Source organism: Pezoporus flaviventris, unplaced genomic scaffold (genome assembly GCF_033815535.1).
Source record: "Pezoporus flaviventris isolate CSIRO_AGI_PZ_B2104156 unplaced genomic scaffold, CSIRO_AGI_Pfla_v1 ptg000007l, whole genome shotgun sequence".
Lineage (NCBI taxonomy): Eukaryota > Metazoa > Chordata > Aves > Psittaciformes > Psittacidae > Pezoporus > Pezoporus flaviventris.
In genome coordinates this window covers 8,741,752-8,766,308 of record NW_026892555.1, presented here as the reverse complement: position 1 = coordinate 8,766,308, position 24,557 = coordinate 8,741,752, and the positions used below count along the sequence as shown (strand labels likewise).

At 39.0% G+C, this 24,557-nt stretch overlaps 1 protein-coding gene across 3 annotated transcripts in view; it reads right to left on the bottom strand.

Moving 5' to 3' along the window:
- Positions 1-241: 241 nt before the first annotated feature.
- The window catches only part of ASAP1 (ArfGAP with SH3 domain, ankyrin repeat and PH domain 1), a 150,909-nt gene continuing 126,593 nt past the window's right edge, over positions 242-24,557 (bottom strand). For 2 of the 3 annotated variants that reach the window (XM_061447716.1, XM_061447718.1), the window contains 6 exons: positions 16,350-16,511; positions 13,455-13,521; positions 11,311-11,369; positions 8,635-9,137; positions 4,726-4,848; positions 242-2,880 (listed from right to left, as the gene is read on the bottom strand). In XM_061447716.1, coding sequence (XP_061303700.1) covers positions 2,806-2,880; positions 4,726-4,848; positions 8,635-9,137; positions 11,311-11,369; positions 13,455-13,521; positions 16,350-16,511 — 989 coding nt within the window. In that variant the 3' untranslated portion in view covers positions 242-2,805. The remainder of the gene's footprint in view (positions 2,881-4,725; positions 4,849-8,634; positions 9,138-11,310; positions 11,370-13,454; positions 13,522-16,349; positions 16,512-24,557) is intronic. The other variant, XM_061447717.1, reaches the window with a different exon arrangement.

Below are 24,557 nucleotides of genomic sequence, written 5' to 3'. Positions count from 1 at the left end.
AACTCATGGACAAAAAGAAGTGTTTTGATGCTAACTTTAGTAAGTAAAGTTTTCCAGATAAAGGCAATTGCATCCATATTTAACAGCTGTTAAAGAGATAGATACACATTTAATTGCATTATATAAGGGGTGCTTTATAGTTGAGAGGAAACATTTCAAGTGTTTTAGTTCCACCTGTTTGGAATCCAGACTTTCTCCCTAGAAGATATTCCAGTTGACAAAAGGGCCTTGTGCAGATATCTGGGATCAACTGAATACATTTATTTAAAAGCAATTTTAAATATTAAAAAAGTAGAAATTAACACATACAGTACTCAAAAACTGTCACATTAAATACATGTGAATAGACATGTGTACTGATGTTTTACCTTAACATTCAATGAGAAGTCAAGATTTTAACTAGTGGCATGACCAGATCTGATTTCTGTACACGTTGATGTACTATGTAATAAAAAAATAAATAGCAACTGTTGTTCAACAGTAAATAAGACATCATCTGCAGAGCAAACTTCCCCCTCTGGGGGCACCTTCCCCTGGCCCTCCCCCCAACCCTTTATCAGCTAATTTTCCATAAAGATTTAGACTTTCCAAATACTATGTCATATACAAAATTGCAGACAGTGGCTCATTGAGTTCAAATATAATACTGTACTTAAACTCAATCAATATCATACATTTTCAGATTTCTTATGACCCACAAGAAGCCAGAATAAACAGAACTATTGTTCCCGATGGAACTCATTTCATTTTATAAAATGCATATGTATACTATTTTAAAGAGCGTAGAAAAGAATAGACATTTGACTCTACATAATTTTACATGCCTAGGTTCTCGTTATATGATTTGCTTTTATCAGTTTATTTCAAGATCACTTAAAAATACAATTGACCACAAAAGTGAATAGGTTTTGTTCTTTAATGCAACTTAAAACATTGGAGTAATGTATAAAATGGAATGCTAAATAAATGCTAAACCTGACTTCCTTTCCATAAAAAATAGACTAAAGTCTGAAATACTGGAGCTGGTAATACTGAAGATTAGATGCCAGCAGGCTCCTCACTCATGGCGTGATTATTATTACTTGTCATAAACTTTTGTTATAAATGATAAGACCATTGATAAATGCTTTGCGTTTCCTTCCATGTGGGGTTTGGACTGATACTTGTTTCTATATTAACCATGAACAGAATTAAATATTCACTGACTACAGTCTTGTAAAAGTGACTTAAAAATGGAAGCCTCAGAGGGTCTGAGGTGTGCTTTGATGAAATGAAAATCCTTCTATGCAGCCAAGACAATCTGCTTTGAAACAGCAGCACCAGTTACTGAAGCCAAAGTAACGTTTAAAGCAAGTAACACAAAACTAGGTATGAAAGTCACGGAACCTGCTACAGACAAACCATGGGAAAAACACAACTGTGGTATGCTTCAAAAGGTAAAAAGTGATGTTGAAAGTGGCACAGGAAATAAAAAGTTTCCAGTAATACATGTACGTGTTTTCTGGCAATGCAGCTTCATCCCAGCTTCCAAGAAACCTCAGGTCCAAAGCAGCCTTCCACAGATTTTCTTAGAAATTAGCTTTGGAATGGTCTGTTACTTGGTGCTTTGAATTAAGACTATTACAGTTCAGTGAACACTACTAAAACCAGCCTGATCTGAGTTCTGTCATTAACAGCCTGATCAAATGCATGAGAGGTCACCTTAACTTCCACTTTTTAGAGCACTTAGAAATGATTTAAATTTATCCTTATATCACCACGTAAGTTTTATTTTAGGTCACTAACTTTTAGTAAGGTTGAAGACAAGAGGAAAATAAAACCCCACAAACTCATTTTTCAAAGAGCCAATTCAGCTATAAACAAATACTGTTGCAAGCTCACATTGATCTGAATAGCAATTAAGTTAAAATGTTCTTTTCCTCAAATGTAGCTATATGACTACAGTACTACTTTTGTACAAAGGCAGGTTTCAAGTAAGCGTCTAAATGCATGCATAATGTCAACAGTTAACATTGTCTAGAAGTCCTTGGTTACTAAGAATTCAGTGAAAGAACCCAGCAAATTTCACATATATCTACTAAAGAACAAGAGGACTCATTTTCATTAAAAGAAGGTTTCGAATGAAAGAAATTGGTAACTTTTGATAGTGAGGTAATATCACAGGGGAACTGCAATCACAGTTTGGCATAGGTCCACGTCATAGAAACATGAAATGCTGTGTGCACGCAGTAAAACATTACTGTTATCTGTAAAGTCAGTGAATATTTGTCTTCATAATTACACTGAACTGAGCACTATATTAAATAAATACCAAAGTGGGTTTCATAGCTGTAAACTGCATACACTTAGAAACTGCAGACTGGTTTTTAAAGTCTCCAAAACCATTCACTCATTCTAACTTTCTGCTAATTGTATATTGAGAATACCGAGTTATTAGGAACAGTCATTTCTGTACAGTTACATGGTTGACAGAAACCACCTATGTTTGGAAAGCTGGCAGTTCCTAGACAGAGATGTAAGTGCTAGATGCCGAGGATGGCTTCAACAAACCCAATAAGGCGTGCCAGGTTCCAAGGCTACCATAATACTGGCAAAGGCAGAATAACACAGTATATTTACAATACATATAATTCAACCTCATGAGGTGAAAACTTAAATGAATCCTTAATTTGTAACAGCAGCTATATATACAATTGTGCACAGGATTACAGGGAGGCAGCAGCGTTCGCTTTTGCTAAAAAGCCCGTCTTGCATGAAGAATGTGCAATGCTCAAGTTTAGGATGGGTTTTGTTTATTTGTTTTTACTAGTCTGACAGAATGTGCACAAAGGACACCGGGAAGACCCCTTTCCTCTCTGGCTGTCCTTCGATGTGGCCAATCTGCAACACAGGAGAAAAATGCACATAGATACATACAGACTTCATAGACTTCATTTACTTCAGTCAAAAGCAGCAGAACCACACGGATCCTACAGAGCCTTTGGAAGTCCTTGGACACTTTATAGCAGACCACAGTTAATATTTACATCTATCAGACACTGAGCCAACTAAATCTAAAGGAATCAAACCTGCAGGTTTTTTAGAAACCTACACACATCACTGAATGTCAAGTATCTCACCAAAACAGAAGCCTGATCTTTCTTTTGTCTGATAGACTTTGAGTAACGAGATCTACATCTCTGAAACCATTCATCTTCGTTAACTGAATAAAGCCTAAACATCTCACTAAAGGGAAATGTCTGCTACAGTTGTGAAGTTATGATAATCTGCATGCTTCGCTTACTTAAAGTGATAAAATACCAGCTATTTTATCATTGAGTTAGTGTTGCTCCTAATGATTTATGTGCATATTAGTATTTATCACGCTGTGGCCTGATAAATACCCTTCATGTAGAACTTCAATAGCCAGCCAACTTCTAGAAAAAATTAGTAATAATGGAACTTCACATGTTTAAAATGGAGAGTTATAAATAACTGTCAAACTGATACAGCACTGGAGCAGCAGTCTTGACTGAGCACAGAAGCCTGTTCTGCTGCAGTGCTGCTCACTGCTTTCAGAATAATAGTGTACCTCCTTCCTCTTCCCCACGCTAACAAAATGGGAAGGGGAAACATGCAGGGCCGGCCATTTCCTCTTGTAAAGCCAAATTTTTGAAGCATATGAGTCAACAGCCCTCGTTTCCCTTCTCAGAAACATTCAGATTGCAGCACCTCATGGAACTTCTCGGGTCTCAAAAAGCCACTTCACAAAACAGTTTCAGCAATGAATGCAGCTATAATCAGGGACTGGATGATACAGTTAATACAGCAGGTTTCCACTGGACATTGCTCCTTTTTGATGCCACCTTTTCATCTGAAAATCTTCCATGCTTAAATCATGAGTGAGGCAAAACCACATAGCTAGAATTAAACCAGGAAAGGTTGTGCTGCACTCTTGGATTAGGAGATCATAGGCAGCATTTGTTTTAAACAAGATGAAAACTGTCCCATTTTCCCCAATAGTAATTGTTAGGTAGGGAAATAAGATGTAGCAGGGCTTTGGAGGCAAGAAGCAGAGTGTCAAGGGAGGGTTGGAGACTTCAACTGGGGTTGAAAAACCCCTGGTGGTTAGCACTTAAGAACCAAAGACAGAGTAGGACACAAACCAGTGGCACAGGAGGGAAGAAGGGAATGTTAACTACCTTTCATTTAAGGAGGAAAACCAAGAGCTTACAGCACCAATTACTAATGGTTTTTCAGACTTCCATCAACCCCTGTAGGTACAACTTAACACTTCCGGTGAACTGAAGATAATTATGTATCTCATTATATAATTATACATATAATTATGTATCTCATTTTTCATGAGGGGTGTAAACATGCTAAACGGAGTAAAAATCACCACTTCCTCATTTAATGGCAGGCTAGTGTGCATTGCAAAGAGTGACATACATAAATTACATGTTGTTATGAGCCAGACAAAAAGCCAAACTCATTCAGGATGGTTCTAACAGACTCCCAGGAAGAGACAGGCCCTACCAGAGAAAGAGGTTTTTCCCCTAATAAAGGTTTGAGTGCTGGATGTTAGCTCAGGCAAAACACAGCCAAAACCAAATAAAACCCCACCACCCACTAGCCAAAATAATGACAAAGCCTCCAAATTTGGGGAAAAAAAAACCACAAAACAACATTCCTTTAGAGGTCATAAAGAAGTTACGTGGGACTATGAAAGGAAAAGATACGTACCCACCACTCTTGGTCCTCTTCACCGGTTACAATAATTACTTCTCCTTCAACAAATGTGAGCTCATCATCATTATCTGCCTGACAGTCATAAATGGTCTTCACTCGCCTAACTTTGTTTTTCCCCTAAAAATAGAATGAAGTTTTAGATGAAGGACATGAGGAACAGTGACAGCATATATATGGTAGGAATTTTGCCTTCTAGTTATGGTTTATTTTACAAGAAGGTGAAGATGACAAAATTGCTTTTCCTGCAATCAGGGACATACAATCAAAAAACTCTGCTTCAACAAGGATAGATACTAAAACAAAATAATAATACTACTGAAATTATCTGCCCAGGTTTTCTTCTTCTTAAGATTCAGAACTCCCAAAGAGACTTTAACATGTAGTTCATGGCTTAAATAACTTGTCCTTCCTCCAGTAAAGGAAGTTTAAATGACATCTTCACATTGTTCCAGTCCACAAACCCCTTTTTCTCCTGTAATACACACTTCATTTAAAAAAATCCACCATGAGCAGAAGATTAAATCCAGCTTCATCTAAAGGTTACAAGAGAGGTGAGAGCTGAGCAAAATGCTGCACTGAAATACCAGTACTCCTTACAGTTTTGGATCTAGTGCAGTAATACAGTATCCTTTGATTTCAGATGTGCTTATAGGACTGGAAATTATTGTGTGATTTCTCATCCACAATGCTAGCCATTTCTTATGAAAAGAATCTTAGTTTCAAGATGGCAGTACTAGTTAGTGATGAAAAGTCACAATAGATATTCTTACAGCTCTACCATTCTGAATCCAAGTGTTTTCTAGGTCAGATTTTGCTGCAGCCTGCTAATTCATATGAAAAACCCTGAGCCATGGACTCCTCCCCGAACATATGCTGCTCACAGCAGGGAAAATGCTTTAAATTATTTCCAAATACAGAAAGGAAACTTCACAGCAAAACACTTCTGCTACTTCATATTCCTGTATCTTCATACCCACACTTCTTCAAAGCCTACAGTGCCTTCTTTGAACAGAAGTAGTTAGATAACAAGAGCGCAAAAAAAAAAAAGACCAAGAAGAGCACAAGGTGATGAGAAACAGAAGGGCTACAAAGGAAAAAGTCAGCAGGTTTAGAGGAATTTGAGCCAAAATTAACTTCACGGAGGAAATTTCCTAGCGAGCCTTCTCTGCGCTGTTGCCTACCCACTCAAATACCTCTGCGCTTTGGCAAGACCCATTCCCTGCAGATTAACAAGGACACGGTAAAGAGCATTCATACTCAAGGTACAGGAGCGTAACAATTTGAGAGGGCTCTAAGGGACGGAGCAGTTAACAACGTAACACTAAGAAAACCTGTACTCAAGGCAAATGAACAGAAAGTGAAGTTCAGATGAGATCAAAGGGGATTTTTACTGCAAGGCTTTGCTGCAGCAGGAAGTTACTTCAAAGAAGATTTTCTCTTTTTTAAACAAATTAATGTAATTTGAACAAAAATCTCAACTATCCCCAGGGACCGGGATTCAATCTGAATGGGTATTTGGGGCTAGGTCCAGCTTTCAGCTCCACAGAACCTTTGCAAAGTAAGAGCGCTTCCAGTCAGCCCTCCTGTGATGAAGGGAAGCAACTACTTCTGCCAGATCAAAACTGTCTCTCAATGAAAAGACTTAAGAAAGTTAAATTCCTGTAAACTTAGAGGACTGCTTGCAGCTCAGCTTGTAAGAACACATGAAAAATGTCAGCAATTGCTCCTGGTTCCTTCAGATTAGCACCACAGATGACACATTCTATTCTTCTCACTTAGAGTGGTAAAAAGCAGCATTCAAGCCCACGACATATTTAATCTTGGGAAGGTTTAAAAAAGGGATGGATCTGAAGAGAGTACGTTTTCCAGAACATAGTCTGGGGCACTGGTCTGTAAAGAAATACAAGGAATTCCAGGACATGTAATTTGCAACTATAAAACAAATGCCTGTCCCCCCCCCAATCCTTTATTCAATATCAGTACTTATTAAGAAGAGATTTTATGCTTAAGACTGAATACTGATCAACTGCTTTCCTTGGGTTAGTCTGAAACAGCAGTGATGGCAAAGGCAGTTCCCAGTTAACAGTTGGACCCAATGATCTTGAAGGTCTTTTCCAACCTAAATGATTCTATCCCTCTGTGGTCATTAATAATTGCTCCATCCTCTTATTTTAATTCAACACTTTGTTTAAAACCAACTATTCTGTCTCCATTACAGAAAACACACACACACAAAAGAACACTCAAGTGCTCAGTGTAAATTTAGAAGCACTCAGAGTACATTTCGTTTCCTTAAAAACATCCTTCCGAGTCCTTCTGTATTAGCAGCATTTGTGGTTTTTACCTAATAATTCTGAACAATTGATTTTTTAGAACTTCCAATACAAAACTGGTGCTCATCTATGCAGTGGCTAAATAGCCAAAGCCAAGAGTGAAGTGCCAGCAAGGACTAGCGGCCCCGGTCTTACTGCTGCACTGATGGCACACTCAGCAGTTTGTGTGCAGAGGATATAGCCAGGTGAGATACATTTAAGAGGAATTCTTGCACCTTATTACTTGAGCAAGAGACAGAAGTGTGCATGCAATGTGTAAAAAACTGGTAAGTGATCATCATGGATACACCATAATGTTATCACTGCAGAAAAAATGGAACTATTTCACTTCCTGCACATGTGAAAACAGCTGAATTTGGAGAACACATCTTTACTCAGAATTTTTCTGTATCGGGTAGGATGAGAGTCTAAATAAACTCCTGAAACAACTAATCACTATTTACTTTCTGTACTCTTTAATAAAGTGACAAATAGCTGAGAATGTCCAGCAATATTTGCCTGCTTATATTTAAAAATATGCAGTAAACAAAGCATGGTTGCAGACACCTTTTGATCAGATCCCTGTACTATTTTATTTAATCTCCAGAATACTCAGGAAGCCCAAGGAACAACCCTGTTGTTCATTCTCAATTCAGACAGGGGCTTACAGACAAGTCCATGACAGAAGCTGAGCAGTGATGACTCCAGAGAAAGAGTCCTCAGACCAGCACAAGGGAGAAACTCACCCTTTGCTTTCAGTGAAAGAGTGGAAGTCTTATTTCCTTTACCTAAGTGCTTTGCATAGCCAATTTGACAAGCATAACCATCTCCTTTCTGATGTATTCTTAATGATGAAAAACCTTAAGAGAGCTGCTCTGAAGTTTCATAAAATTATTTCAATATACATATGCATGAAGAATCCTCTGTTGGATGGAAATGGCACTGGTTAGCAAGATGAACAGGAAGATGAACTGGGGGCTGAACAAAGAGACTTGGAATGGAGTTATAATTCCAGCTCTGGCACTACAAACCATCCAGCAATGTCAGTTTTGACACTTCACCATTATAGCTGAACCTTTGTTAACTACTTCAATGCATCACATTAAATACAACAGGAACATGTATTTACTAGTTTGTCACAGTTAACTTTACCAGAATGTATATGTATTTGGGATTTGTAAGCTGTAACAGGGATGTTAAGTATGCATTGGAAGTAAACAAAAAACCTCTAAGGCATAGAGAGCAGTGAGCAAAGACAACAGAAACAAACACCAATCGATTCAGAATTGTAACAAGCGCAGACAAAAATGCCCGAGCTCCCTAATGCATCTAAACAAACTGTCATGCTCCCAAAGCTATCGTTTTATGCTACTAGTACTTGTTTCAGTATGCAAGAGGCCTTGTAAACCCCCAGCATTTGCTGAAGCTTCTTGGGAGCACAAAGAGAACTCCTTATTCCCCATCCTACCCCATAACATTCTGTTGCTTTGTGTGCATAGCTCAAAGATGGGGATTTTTTTTTGCACAGATAGTCCTGCAGTAACTTCAAAACCTCCCATGGTTACTTTAAATGAGCTGGAATAACACCTACCATGTTAATTTTCCTGGGCAGTGGCACAGGGGTTTCTGGCAGGGCGTGGGTTATGTCATTAGACTCTTCAGATGCTTGCCTTTGGACGGTGTCTCTAGATTGTACATTTGGAGAAAGATCTAAGGAGTGAGATTTCTGATTTGCCTCTGAGGGCTGAGGCTTCGGTGATGCTTCTCCACCTTGGGTTTTAGCCAAGAGCTCTCCCAGCTGAGGTTTTGGAGGAAGGTCCTTCATTTGCGGCTTTGGGGGTAAGTCTCCAAGTTGTGGTTTTGGTGGCAAGTCTCCGAGCTGAGGCTTTGGGGGCAGTTCTCCAGGCTTTGGGGGTAAATCTACCACTTGAGGTTTCTGAGTTAATTCCAGGGGCAGAGGCTTTGGGGGCAAGTCTCCAGGCTGTGGTTTCTGTGGTATATCGATGGACAGCGAGGGCTTCTGAAACATTTCCGTGTGCTGATGGGATTTATCTATTGAAAGGTGATGACTGGTTTCTATTTTTCTTAGTGCCACTAAAACAGAAGAGCATAACAATGGGTTTTCACCATCTCATTTTAATATTAAAGAACTTAAGCACATATCAAAACCGTAATTGCGTAAATGACCACATGTTCACTGAGCACTGTTAACTGCCCATAGGTTCCCCTAGTTTATGGCAAATGCAAGGGAACACACCTTGATGTAACCCTCTTTCACTGAGGTCTCATTTTATTGCTCCTCCTGGAGGCCATGAGTGCTTAATCCAACAGCTACTAGATGTCAATTTATAGATTAAATACTTAAGAAGCAATAAAGTGATCTTGTAATGGACCTAAATCAGAAAGTATTAAATATAAGCTACTGTCGTGACTGCAGTGAAAATTCTCTTTTAATGACAATTATTCATATATACAGTTGAACTGCATACAAAACCCCCTGACTCTGAGGATTAGTACCTATAAAATCTTAAAGAAGAGAGTGAATGAGCACGTATGGGTCTATACAGTGTACAGAATACGTATTACAGACATTAAAATTAAAAGTAGTATTTAATTATTGTAAATATTTACAATTTAGTGAAGAGGAGACATTTTCAAATGTGTATTTGGCAGATTTTATGGAAAGGAATTGAAAATAGCTTTTCCAAATAGTTTTTTTTTTTTCCCAGTGTCATGTGCTGATTCTACTGCTAGTTCCTTAAGAAAACTTGACTGAAATCCACATTAAAAACAAGCCCATAAGAACACAACAACCCCCACCAAAACCAAACAACTCTGCATTAAAACAGATGAAAGGGAACAGGAGAGAAAATAGTTACAGCCCATGATGAAAGCAACACATTTTGACTAGAAGGAATAATTCCTTATTGTGTTCAGCACTACTTTAGTGTCATTATTCTACCAGCCAAAAAGGTGTCCTGGAAGCAGCAACACTCCCTTTGGATATCACCTACTGCAATAACACTTCCATGCTGTATTTATATTTACAGCACACCCCCCCCCCCCCCAACTTTGCATAATTTCCATGAAAGAAATTGTATAGCTACTATCAGATACCTCATTTTAGAAAATGCCTGTGCTGATACCTGCATATGGCTTTGTCTCTTAAGACTTATCTACTAGCAAATGTAAAACACTGATCATCCACATTGGTTTGAGGCTTAAGTAAATGAGATGAAAAAAATGTCAGTAGCCCTCTAAAGTGCTTTGATTGAGCCCATCTTAAGTTTTCAACCTTATAATTTGAAATCAAGGAAGTGCTGTCTTTGCAGTGGTGCCCTATCGCATCATTGGTGTCTCTTTCAAAAGATGATACCAGGTCATAGTAACTAATTTAATAAAGTTGAAATCCCATATTTGCATTTTCTGTTAAAATGATTTGCACTCTCAGGCACCCCGCTTCTGAAGTTTGCGCAGGCATCACTTCCTGATCTTCAGGCTTTGTGGTGATGATCCACTCGCACAGACAGAACATCTTTTTGATGGACTCTGTATCAGAGCTACAAGGTAGGTATACGTTCAACTTTACAATCAATTGCTGCAAGAACTCAACTAAATAAAACCTGCTCTGTGAGTTTAAAGAGAGACTAGAAAAAACATTTCTAAGAAGGAAGGGCCATAAGGTGTTCATTGGGATGAGGGGCTCAGCAAGTCTGTCACTCAGTGAGCATGTAACAACACCTGATTCTTTTCAAAGTTGTTGTAAGGAGAACAACCCTGACCACCAAAACATGGCAATGGACATAACTTGCTTCAAGGTATCAAGAAATTTCACTTACGGATATTAGGAAGGAGAAAAAAACCTGACCAATGAAAGCAGCCAAAGATAGAAAAAACAGAAGCCCCGGGAGGTTATGCATGGAGAGCCTCAAAATGTGACTGGACACAGCCATGGCAACCTGCTCTCACGTCAGAAAGTTGGTCCTGCTCCGAGTGCTGGATTGGACCAGCCCTGAGGTCTCTTCCAGCTTCAGTTAGTTTATGATATTTTTTAATTGTATTTCCCACAGGTCTAACTATTCTTTTAGTTTAATAAAAACCTTCCCGATATTGGTGAATCCTCTCTGGTTTTTGCTAAGCTTTTGTGGTTTGTGCATTTTAGAAATACACCTTTTGCTGAAAAGTCCCATATATTTAAACCAAGCATCTACTTTCACACGTATTTAAAAGATGCCATTATGAGAACACCCACAAAGAGACCTCTTACCTTTTTGAGGTAGTTTGGGAAGAACTCTAGGGCCAAGTGCAGTCTTTGCAGTCCCAGTGCTAAATCAACAGATGTGACTTGTTAGTGCTTTCATGCTGTTATAAAGTATACTCAAAACACTGTTAAGAATTAACTGCTTTTACACAGATAAAGACATACAAACCCCACACGGCTTTAATGCTAAAGGGCAGATTTATTCTACAAACTATGGTATGTGCAAAACTGTACTTTAAAAGTAGGTGAAGCTGAAAGACCAGCTGAGAGGGCAGATCCAGAACTTTAAGGAAAACTTGGCTCTTTAAAATAATCATACCGAAGCATTCAAAACAATTTGTGCTTTATGTCAGTGGTTTGAAGTTTCCCAGGACTAAGCCTATGCCTTGTAGCCTACTGCATGAGTATGAGACTGTATTACCCATAAACTGCAGCCGCATCAGGAAACAAAGCCTCGGCTACTCTGAGGGAATACTGATAATTGTGGAAAAACAACAGGGTTTACTTGCCAGCCTGTGTTACAGCTGTGTTGGCTATTTATAGGAGTAAACAACAATACAAGCAGGAGTTGTGAGTAATTTGTTACAGCACAAAAATCTGAGATAGTTGCACACTGCCAAAACTTTCCATCTAAGCTTTCTGTTGTAGGCAATGTTTTGTCAGAATTAACACCAGGCTGGCTCAGATTCACAAACCTGGCACATGAGGGCAAAACATGTTACAAGTTCCAACAGAACCCACCAAGTTTCTTCTACTAAAACCACATTCAGTTCACTTTTATAGAAAAGGAGAGTGGAAGAAAAAACGAAAGCCAATTGATTTAAGGCATAAAAATCAAGCAATCAATAATCAAATGAAAACCAGTATCACCTCAAAATAGTTACTCAAAACACGAGGGAAAAGAAAAATGGGTGAGGAAGTTGCCAGAATAAGTTCAAGAGAGCGGAGTGTCTTCTGCATCAAACAGCCTTGATTCTGGTGTTATTTGTCTCCACAGCTAACGTTTCGAAACGAGTATGACTAATTTTGATTTCCTAGCTTTTCTTAAATAGTCAAAATATATCATGATACAAAACTGAAAGAACAGCCAAGCTCAGTCTTGATTCACCAAATAATTACCTCAGCCTTTATCTAATGCCATCAAACACAAGAACCACACTTCTACCCTTGTCTTACAAGCACCAAGCATGGCACCAGCTCTTTGCGCTGTAGGAACGTCACCACTTTCTCTCTGAATACCCAGTGCCACCCGGATGGACTCAGCCAACATGGCAAGTCAGCTGTGCCACCACCACCACGTCCCCTGCCTGTCCTGACAGGGCAGATCACAGACTGAGGAGTGTCCAGAAAGGCTACCTATACATCTTGTTCTGTGATTTGTTTGACATTACACATCCACCTCCAGTCACGGCCTGATCACGCACACTGTGGTCATGCACAGTCTCTGTTGTATTGCCCAAGGCACATGTTTATTAGAATTACCATGCTTTTTGAACCTCAGGATTTTGGAATCACAATACTGATAAAGGAGTAGCAAATACCAAGTGACACGGATGTATGGTTATCCTTACTCCTGCAGCTATTGAAGAAGACACTTGTAATGCACTGACCTGATGAACTATGAGCTAAAAGCAGTTTGTGGTATTACAGCTTACACAGTGTGTGTCAGCACAGACTGGCAAACAGTTAAGCTGGACAAGTGAGATGAATTCTCTCTCTTACAGAGCTGTCTCCGATGCCAGCCTATACCCAGAGTGACACTCCTGCAGCTGAAGGAGTGAGACCTCACACTGAAGCACATAAAAATCAAATACAGGACACATGAAAAGAAAACTTTTGTCCTGCCGGACTGCAGTCTGAGGCAGCATTCCCCAGCTCAGAGAGTGCTTGTGTAGGAGCAGTAGATAGATTCTGGTCCAAGTTGTTCTGCCCATCCCTCTCAAAGGATGAATTGTGTCTGGACAGCTATGAACCAAGCGTAGGAGGCTCGATGAAGCCAAAGTATTTGCATGGTAGTCAGGCATGCAGAAAACTAATGAAGAAACATAGCTAGGATTTTACTTCATATGAAAGGCAATTTCTTTTCTACTTTATAAGTGAGTTATCCTTAGATAAATTTTCATCTTTGCCTTCATATACACAGATTTTACCTTGACTGCTGAGACATCCCCTCAAACTTGTTTGCAGCCTTAGTTGAAGGTGGGCCCAAATCATTACCTGAGGTGAAAGAAGCACAATTTAAAGAAAATTATCATTATGATAACTGAAATATAATCACCGGAGGGTGCAACTTCAGGTGAAGTACACATTCGTCCAAGTATCCTCTATACAACATGTCTAGAGATGTTAAACATCATTGTTTACTACTAGCTTTGTAACTGAAAAAACAGCAGGGACAGTAATAATCCAACTTGACCTTACATATAACACAGCTTAAAACAATTTACTGGTAGCTCACATCTGCTGGCAGGGAAAGACTGAATGACATTGCTGAGTTAGTGCTCTAGGGCATTTGTTGTGAATAGAGTGTTTCAATTTTCTCTGAATAGAAGGAGATACTGCAGGCCAGGACCAAATAAATTTATCACAGATGTTTGCATTATGAGGCACATCTTTTTAAAACCACCTTGAACTTGATTTTATTAACAAAACATTATTTCTAAGGCCTGGTATTTTATCCTATGTAAAGAATAGCTTTTGCTCATATAATAACTAAGTCAGTATGTAACCATAACCTGAATGTTAACCGTTGGTAAAAGAAAGATCCTGGGTATACTCAATTCTGTCAAGGCAGCAAAATCCAAACCCAAGTGCTCCTGAACTCCTTCAGAAGGCTTCTTTTTCATTAACCATCACCATTCCCAAGGTACAATTATACTAACTACTTTTAGTGCCTTTATCATTCCCCCCCTCTCTTCTATTATAGCATGTCTAAACAATCTCAGAACCAACTTCAACAACCATCAGTAAATTCTGTCACTGAAATAGACGTAAATTGACATTTAATGATCCAAGAACAGAAAATACTTCCCATGCAAAAGAACGACACATTTGCTTAGATGCCATTCTTAGTGCACTGAAGTTTAAATGGAAATGCAGAAAAAGCTCATGCTGAGCCTTGCTAAAAATATGTGTGAATTTCAAATGGGGGAAAAGAAAAATAAAGGTAAAACAAACAGCAAATCCTTCGCATGTAGATCCTATGGATCAAACAAGGGAAAATATCCTGTGGTTGCTATGGGAATCCAAAATAATCTAAATGACATTTTTAGAATCTCTTTGAATAGTAACTTCATTTTCTTAGACATAAGCTAAGGATTGCTCTGCTTGAAGCCTCAATCAGTGCACAGATTAGGAAACAAACGCTGAAATTCAACATGACAAGAAATACAACATGGAAAAAAAAGCTTCTGAAAGGGAAAGCAGCGAACGTTTGACAATGCTTTTAAACCAAACCACAAAGGCAGATACAAGAAACTCCCTCTTTTATAAACACAAAACTTAATCCTTGCTTAAAATCCAAACAGACTTTGAAACAAGTTTTTGCACAGATCTCTGCTAAGAGGGGAGAAGAGGCCCCTCTTCCGTCACTGAAGCTTAGAGTGCGCTGCAGAGCAGAAAAGAGACAGAATAAGCAATGTTCTTCTCCAGCCCTGCCTTGAAAAGGTATTCTACTGCTATGAGGTTCTTTGACTCCACACCTGCACCTCTGCAGTATTTTTCTTCTCCTTTATCTGTCGTCTAATGTTTTTAAAGAATAGTTGGCACTAGCTTAGCATCTGTTCCTACCACACTTCTCATTCCGATAGTCTGACATCAGAGCGTATTCCAGTATCTGGTATTTTAGATGTTGTTTTGGACTTTTCATAGATTTTTGAGGCTCTTCAACATGCCTTTACTACCTCTGGAACAGCAGAGGGCTGTTAGACCAGAACATAGGAAACATTTTTTCCATAGCCCAGACATCTGAAAAGTAGAGAACTGCAAAAGACTGTCATTATTTGTATTCCTTTGAGAAACAGAAAAAGACTGTGCTTTTCACTGGACTCTGTATTTCACTTCTTATCAAATCCTAGATGAAATCACATATTCTACACGAGTACTCTATGATTTACCACATTTAACTCATTGCTGGTTTTACGCTTACAATTTTTTTAGGCTAGTAATCTGCATTAGAACAGAGAGAGGATAATCTTAAAACACAAGAAATGTATGGACCCCCCATTGTAAGCATTGGATCCCAGCTCAAAAGTTTAGAGATACATGGAAAACCTGCCACCAACACTAGTAAATTTCCTGGTCCTGAGATTTATAGGTACTGGGATTTACAGGGAGAAGCTGACTGCATAGAGCAATGTTTATTGAAAAGAGGAGTCATTCAAGTAGTCTGGTAAATAGTTTGTAAAAAGCTTGTCAGAAAAGTACCCTCTTAAAAAGAAAGAAAAAAAACCCTGTGCTGTTTCTGTATAACTTCTGCAGGTAGAAGGATGTGACCCTATCAGTCTTTGTGTATGCACAGACAACATCACAAACCCCCAAAACATATTAAGACAACACATCATCAGCTAGCTGCCAACACTTTGTCAGAGAGATCTGGCACAGAGCCCAAGGAAACCAGCTCTTTTGGGAATCAGAACCACACAGATTCACTGGGGTTTATCTGGCCCAGCTCATGAGCCACCTACATGAGGGAGCTGGTCGGAATAGCAGCAGGGGTGAGGAAGCAGAGGCAGAGGAGATGCAGCAGATGCAGGGGCTAGGGTGAGGGCAGCCTGGGCAGCTGGGGTAGAGAGAAGGAGGCAGCAGAGACCGAATTGTGCCCCAGGGGGAGCATGGAGTGTTTTCAGGTTTCTCAAGTGAGACTCGGCTACAGAAGCCTGGAAGCTAGAGTGACAGGAGATAGAACTGCTGATTTATCTGAGCTGACGCTGCATCAAGCTGCAATCATTGGAAAGCAAGCACCAGGTGAAAAGAAACCAAAGATCATATATCATCCATCATAAAAGGTTTTCCCCTGCCCTTTTGTTTTGCGTTTCAAAACTCACCCCAAGGAATTGGGCCCTTATTCTGGGGTCCATGAGGTAGTGGGCTTGGTGGGTCAGAGAGGGTTCTTTTGTGTCCTGGGGGTGGGGGAGGTGGTCTCTTCTTGGAAAGAGTGGAGCTGCCACTAGAGGTTTGAGTGCTTAGAGGGAGGGTTGAAGGTGGGCCTGCAAAATAACAAACAACCTTCTTACAAATACATGTGCATAAACGTCAAAGCAGCACTGAAAAAAAAAAATAAAAAAATCACAGTCAGACCCACAGCAAAGTGCAGCAAAGGACTCAAATGAAAAGACAAGCCATGCCAGAACACTGTTTAGATTAAACGACACGTTCACCACGTTTTTAACCATCTCAGCTGTGGGAATATAAGCAACTTGACAATAGACCGACACGTGTACTTATGTTTAAAAATACAGGATTAATCGGTTCATGATTCCTAATTTTAGGCATAAAAGAAAAAAAGGCATGAAATCTTAAAATTAAGTAAATATTAAGCATGTGGGATTAAAGCTAGTATTAATTTGGAACAAAAAGAAATACCTTTCTAGATGTTCTAGTATGTGGGGACATGTTTTCCACATCCCGTAACAGCATCCCGTAAGAATTCTGTTAATAAACTGAGGGGGATGCAGGGAACAGAAAACTACCTATGAATTTGCCTTGCATTTTGAAAATTGTATTGTAAGCTTAATTTTTTCTATGCTTATTTCCCTTTTTTTATGTGGCTTACATAAATGAGACTATACATTCTTGCAGTGCAAACTGTTGTATGCAGTGTGCATAAAATCAACATCAGCAAAGCCCTTTCCGAGGCTGAAACTGGGTATTTAATGGTAGCATTGCTTATAGAGCTTATGCAGTCACCCCTCCCCTTAAACACTTTATTTCCCCCTGCACCAGTGTTGGCACAAATACTCAACAAAATGCGTGTTTTACAGGATGTGGGAACACACACAGGTTAAAAGACAAAATAACCTAGAGGGAAGCCAAGTTTTCCCTGATCAACTTCATCCTTCCCCTTCAAAATTGTCCTTAGTGAGCAGCTCAAGGAAGCAGGCAGTGCAAGGAGCAAACATGCAGTGAGGGGACAACTGCTCCAGTCAGTGGCCATTTCCGTAAGAAGTTACCTGTAAACACTTATCCCAATTAGTCTGCATTAGGTTAGAACAGCTCTAGGGGGTTTTTGTTCAGTTGGTTTTAATCTAACCAACAAATAATGCTGCCCTGCAGTCATGATCTTGCAATTACATTTGCAGGTAAGAGCTTTGTTATCACAGGCTCTCGATACATGCAGAAAATCGATTTAAAAGCAAAGTGTAATTATACCTGAAATTTCAAGTCAAGTCACATTTTGTAGCACTATAGAACAAATTCACCCCTTTTTTAAAAACCTATTTGAAAGGTGTTTGAGACAAAAATCTTCATTGTGGTGATTAGGATACAGCCTGACCTGCACACAGGACTACAGCTGCCTCTTCACAAATATATACTACCACTCTCTACAGATAGACTAGAAGTCACCAAAGTCTGCATTCCTTCCTAAATTACCACACATCATAAAAGTACCAGAGTCAGTGAAGAACAGTCTTTGTTAAAATTCCCTAGGTGAAACACTAAACATTGAAAAAGGTAACTTCAATTACCCTACAAGTAAGTGTGTATTTGCCAGGCGTTTTCAGCAGGTGACCTCCCTCCTTCTTCTAAATCCCAAAGAAAAGACTGGTAAAACTGCCCATATTGAGTTAATGATTCATTCTGCTCTCCTCCAGATTCCAGCCTGGAAGGCCTTTTGCTGCTCAGGAGAATCTCTCAACCACATCCCCACAGGTATGTTGGAGCTGGCTTTCCATTAGTTGCTTACCCTCATAAATCAAATTATGTATTACGGGATTCTTCCTCTCAATTTACTCCCAAGTTCACAAGACCATTAACTGACAAAAAGCCAAATGTTAGTGCACATTAATGCTTGTTCCCCAGTTTGCATCCTTTCTCATTTGAATGTCTTCCTTGAGCTTTAAGAAAGGAAGCTAATGTAAACCAAGAACTGAAATATTTCTGCAGCAAAAAGAAGAAAACTTTTCTCAGGCTATGCTTTGACTGATGATCCCCCAGACTAGTCATAAATTCTTCAGTTGGCTTAAATAAATATGAATCAAAGGTTGTTCTGTAAACAGTAGTAACTCAGAGTATAACGTAGGAGTGCTGAGGGGGAAAGGAGAATTCACCATCCAGTGTTAACAGTAACATTACTTTTAAAGCATGTCAAAACCATACACAGAATGTCTGCATTTCACATCTCAGAAAGGCACTGCACACTGACAAACTGCAAGTGGGGGATGTCCAACACCTCGGAGGCTCGCTCCTACCACCACCTGCTGTGCTGCTGTTAGTACTGCACTGCAGCCCGACCCCTCAATGCCAACACGGTCTCCAGCCCCACCATGAGTGACACAGAGTTCAAACTAGGCTTGAAGGCCAGAAAGTGGAGGAAATGCAGTGAAGCAGTATTGTGTGCTTATCGTAAAAATAAAACCTCAGGCACGAAGTAAAATGTTTCCTTTTTATTGCCAATAAAGTGAAGAATCCTTCTCTATAAAACTAAAATTTAGTAGGATAAAATTCTTTGAAGGTGGTTATATGGATATATATTTTATATTTCACACTAGTAGTGTATCTCCAGACATCAGAGAGGAGTTGAAAAACATTATTGCTTCATAGCTTTCAAAAGGTCCTATGGCATAAAACAGTTCATGGGAAAAGGTGTTAAAGCATTGAAATTAATGCATCTTGCCAGGCCCCTACCATACCGTTTATCCCTATATTAATTTCACTGAAGATAATTATAAATTTAGGAATCATACACTAATGATTACATGGCTGAAATACAAAATAACTTTCAATAAACAGAAAATAAAGGAAAACTTCAAAATATCTTTTCAGAAAGAGGTATGAAGTCACATCACTTTGAATAAAGCAAACATGGGAAATGTTCTGGAATCTGAATCAGCTTTTGGAAACAACTGGTGAAACAATACACAGATCTAATAATGATGTACAAAGCATCGTTAAATTTATTATGAAATACTTTGTATTATGGAATAATTTCGGATGGAAAAGACCTTTAAGATCACCAAGTCCAACCGTTACCCCAGGACTGCCAAGGCACTGGGCACTGACCAATGTCACTCAGGGCCTCATCATCATCATTAAGCTCCAGATAAGCAAAACACTCTGAAATGCACAGGGCTACCCCCCCCCACCTCTCCTTCCTTGCCTATCCCTCTGAAGAGTTTATAACCATCCATTGCAGCACTCCAGTTGTGCGAGTCATGCCACCATGTTTCTGTGATTGCAACTATGTCACAGTTCTCCTGCTGCAAAACGGCTGCCGGCTCCTCCTGTTTGTTGCCCACACTGTGTGCATTGGTGGAGATGCACTTCAGTTGGGCTGATCCTCCCACCTTTTGTGGGGGAGAAGCCCCAGTTCCTACGTGACCACTCTCAGGTACTTTCATGGTTTCTAACACATCAATAACCTTTGTGGTTTTGCTGCTGCATGGATCACCATCAACTGCCTCGAACTATGCGCTCCTGCTGGGTCTCAGCTTGGCTGGTCCAGCAAACCACCACACTAAAGCTCTCTATTGCCTATCATGTCAGCACTAGAGCTGCTCACCTCAGTGATACACATAAATCTATGCATAAACAAAACCTTAAAACAATTCTTACATGATATTTTTAATTACACACGCTTAACTAGGCATTTTTAAGCAACAACCAGAGCAGTTACTTTTCTAGACCAAAGATATTTTGTGATTCTAACCAGGCAGCAAGTAAGCCAACCACTGAATTTCTTCTGCACAGCCATCTTAATGATGATTTCCCACACAGTTGTGAAGTTCATATTTCATGAGAACACTTTCTTCACACAAGGAAAAAAAGTACAACAAACAGGAAAACCACCTAGACTTTCTTAGTTGTGCTCCCACTGGGCTCTCTTCAGTTAGCTGGGAACTGTCACTTTCAGTGCAAACTGTTGTCATCGTTTATCAGTTTTTCATATTGCAAGGATCACACTTTCATGTGTAGATAGATCAAATAATCTCAAATTTATTGTACTAAGGTAAGTAACAGGAAAAGTTCCACCATTAATAGTGCATTGCCCTTCAGCTGTTGTGCAGTTAGTACGGTATCTATTAATTTGTGTAGCTGTGAGACCATGCAAAGCTGTTGCCATCCACTCAAGAAATGGTGCGCTTAGGGTGTAAAACCTCACATTTGTATTTTTTTTTTACCACTTAATGACAGATATGGAAGAACCATTATTCCAGTTAATGGTATAACAGGAACTGCAAAGGAAAGTAAGTGTATATTAAAAGTAGAATCTTCATTGACAAGTGTTGTTATTCTTAAAGTTCTTATGAGTGATGTTTTTGCAGATATTACTAAAAGCCTTCCTCAGTTTGTCTTACTTCGCATCACATTTTCAGGACTGAAAAGAAGATCATAAAGACAAAATTACCATGATCACTCTGAAAAAGAAAGCTAAGAATAGACATCAATTCAACAACAGCATTTGCAGTACATTCTATAATAAAAAGCTGAAAAATGTCCTGTTAAAAAACCCCAGACTTTATGTTAAAGAATGTTGCATTTCGGATTGATGCACTAGTACAAAACAGAAGAAACTGGACAACCTTAAAGGCTGAGGTAATGGAAATGAGATTAAATAGAGAAGTATTGTGGATAATGTTAAAATTCCATATTAAGGAAGCATTTGTTCTGTAAATCAAGGGCTCCAGTTGAAAATGGTACTAGAGACTGTGTAATGCCTGATATGCTATAATATGATGGAATAATAATAAAAAAATTAGGACAAAGGAAGTTCTGATGTAGTCCTTCCAGCACTAACAGCAAGGTTTTAATGCTGTCTCTGTACTTCCAGTCACTTGTATTTAAGAAAGCTGATTTAAACAGCAAAGGTACAGAGAAAGGCTAGTATGATGAAAGGGTGACTTGAATGACAGGAGAATGCAAATACTCTTCTCTCAGAAAAGGTGAAATATGGTTGGTTTATCTAACAAAACAGAAAAGGAGACCTGCATGACTGCTTTCCAAGTCGTGCCTTGACACAGACACAATGACAGAAAAAACACCAAAGCTAAATGACAATATTGGTACATGAACAAAGTAATATAATGGATCTGAGAAGATTGCTAATCCTGCGAGCAATGCAGTCACACAGCTTCTAGAAGTTACTAGTAAAGGCAAATAAGCAAATTTGGTTAGGAATTGAATCTGATCAAGTGAGAAGCAGATTATATGAATATGGTATCTGCAGTGGCAGTGGACTGGAAACACAAATGCCTTTGGGTTTACGTACCTAACATCAGAGCTGTGAAAAAGAGCGTAAAATATGCAAACATGTAAGTCACCAAGATTCACTTCATGGTATCAAACTGATCCTTGACCTCCATGTTCACCCCGTACACGAAAATAGGCAGAACCATTACAAATTAATTCACTTTCAGCTCAAATTAAGGAAACTTGTCTTAGACTGCCTAACTTCTACAAAACTAGTTAGCAACATTGCCTTCACTTTGGATTCACAACTAAGGTCATGCAAAGTTTCTTTTGCTGCTGTGCTGAGTCATGCAACCACACCAATATTGGTATTTTGGGATTTTTAAAGCAGAAGACCTGCTAGATGTCTGGAGCCATAATGCAGGTGTAAGCTGGAAAGACTGATGATTTTTTAGAATGCTACAGACTAAAGATTGGGCTGATAATAAGCTGAACCTGAATAAGCTGAGAGGAACTACTGGAGAAGGCAAACAGTGGTTCACTTATGCAGCTACTGCACTCATTCTGTACTCTTCATTCTGTTTGGATTAAGTAAATCTGTAGCAGAGATAGCAAAAAGTAAGATGTATCCAAAAAAAAGAGTTTGTTTACTGTAAAGTATACCGACATTCCAGCATTTTAGGGACCTCTATATACACATTCTCCAACAACTTACCTTCTTTGCCCAATCAAAGTCCAGACTTGATGGCTCCCAGCCACTGTGGCATCTCAGTAAACACCATAGAACCTGGCTACTAAGGAACTTCACTGGTGCATGAAGCCAGCTTACAGAGGGCTAAAGTGAGGTGGTTTTGTTTAAACATACAATGTGTTTTGGAAAAGAGTTTTATCTGTATGCCTCAAAGGATAAAAACCATGAAACTTTAAATTCCTCTGCCTCATTGTAAAATAAGATCCCATCAGCTATCCCTCCCTACAGACTGTCTCCATGTTCTAGCAGGGTCCCATGGTATCTGCTGGGGCTTCATAGAAGAGAACGACAAAGATCAGATTATATTTGGGCACAGAAGAAAAGCTTAAACTGAATTAAAGATTCAATGCTCTTTTTACTCTTGATATTTAGGGAACTTAGAGCAAAATACATTATTGTGTTTTCATGTGATCTTAAATCAAATAGGTAGCTATTAAAATGAACAATAGAAAGGATTTGGTAAGTAAGCTTGCATGTTAGACTTTGATGTAAGGGTTATACCCTATTACTATTAATCTCAAAAGAGCAGATAATTCCCATAGGATTACTTTTTCCTACAGAAACAAAATTAAGTCAGACTGTTTCAAAATTAAGATGCATCACCAGTGTCTTATGGAAGTAGAGTATCTGCTTCTTTTACTTTAAAACTATCTATCTGTTTGGGAGCTGGAAGTGGGGGAGATAACCAGGTGTAGCAGAATTTATAATGAAGCATAAGTACATCTGCAATGATGTGTCTGGAGTGACTTTTCCACATTGATGAATTGTTCTAAGCACATCACCTTGTTCCCCTGTTCTTTTGAGTCTTAAATTACTCCTGTAACACGGGCATATATTTAATGGAAACTCCTAAAAGGGATTAAATACTTTACAATGTTACAGAATGAAAACCAACCAAAAACCCAGTATCACTCCGAGACTGTCAAATTTTGGCATATTTGAAGCAGAGAAGCCTAGTGACATTCAACCTTTCTCTCTTGCAGTGCAAATCTGGCATTTTCCACTCTGATGAAGCAGTTAATGTTACTTTAGAAGTCAACAGTTCTCTGTATTTTGTGATAATATCATGTTATTTTGTTGTAATATAAGGATTTCCTTTGTGTAATTCTTGACATGAAAGCACACAAGAACTTGGTGTTTCCTTTCTTTCCAAGTAGCTTTGGTCTTGTGTCGATTCACTCATCCAGGACTTTGCAGGAACACCTAGGAATATGCCTAATGTTTCTAAAACTTGAATGCATACTTAGCATGAAATAAGCATGTAAATATTCCCCTTCCTGGAGAAAAGGCAACGACAAAGAAATAAAGTTCATTATAATCCACTGAAAGCTGCAATATACTAAGCAGTGTACAGACAGATACAAGACGCAAACCTCATGACCTTCTTATCAAAATGGGATTTGTGATTAGTCTCCAAGCCTTGCAACTTTATGACAAAAAGAAGTTATCCTAGGTCAGACTGAATCACAGAATCACAGAATCCTAAGGGTTGGAAGGGACCTCAAAAGATCATCTAGTCCAACCCTCCTGCAAGAGCAGGGTAACCTAGAGTACATCACACAGGAACTTGTCCAGGCGGGCCTTGAATATCTCCAGTGTAGGAGACTCCACAACTGAAGCTTCCTCTAATAAGTCTGTTGTAAAAACACAGTTTGGCTGTTTCTAAATTAATTGTGTGCAAAAAAGGTAAAAAAATGAAGAGGGATTTTTTTTTCTTCTAAAACATTGATTTGTACAAATTAAAGTAATGTTTTTTTTTCATAAATACATCATCAAAACTTGAAGTTTAAGGTCAAAGAACCACCATCCACTTACTGCAAGAGTAAGCCTCATAGGCAAATAAGTTCTCTTCCTTTCCAAGGGCTACCCAGAGTGTCATTACTAAGAAAAAGCATCCCACTCATTTCAGCTAAATGTAGACTGCTTGAATTGTAGCACAAACCTTCCTTACAGATACTTCTACAAGAGCAAAATAGTTGTTTCACTCAGGGAAGAATGGATGATGTTTGCTTTAGATCTTCAGTGCCTAAGTGGCTTTTAAACAATTTGTCAATAAGCTTAGTATTTTCTCTGCCTTTCCTTATGCCTCTCTAGCAGCAAAGTGAAAGAGGAGATCCTTGATGCACTGAGAGGGAAGGAACTTCAGTACCAACCT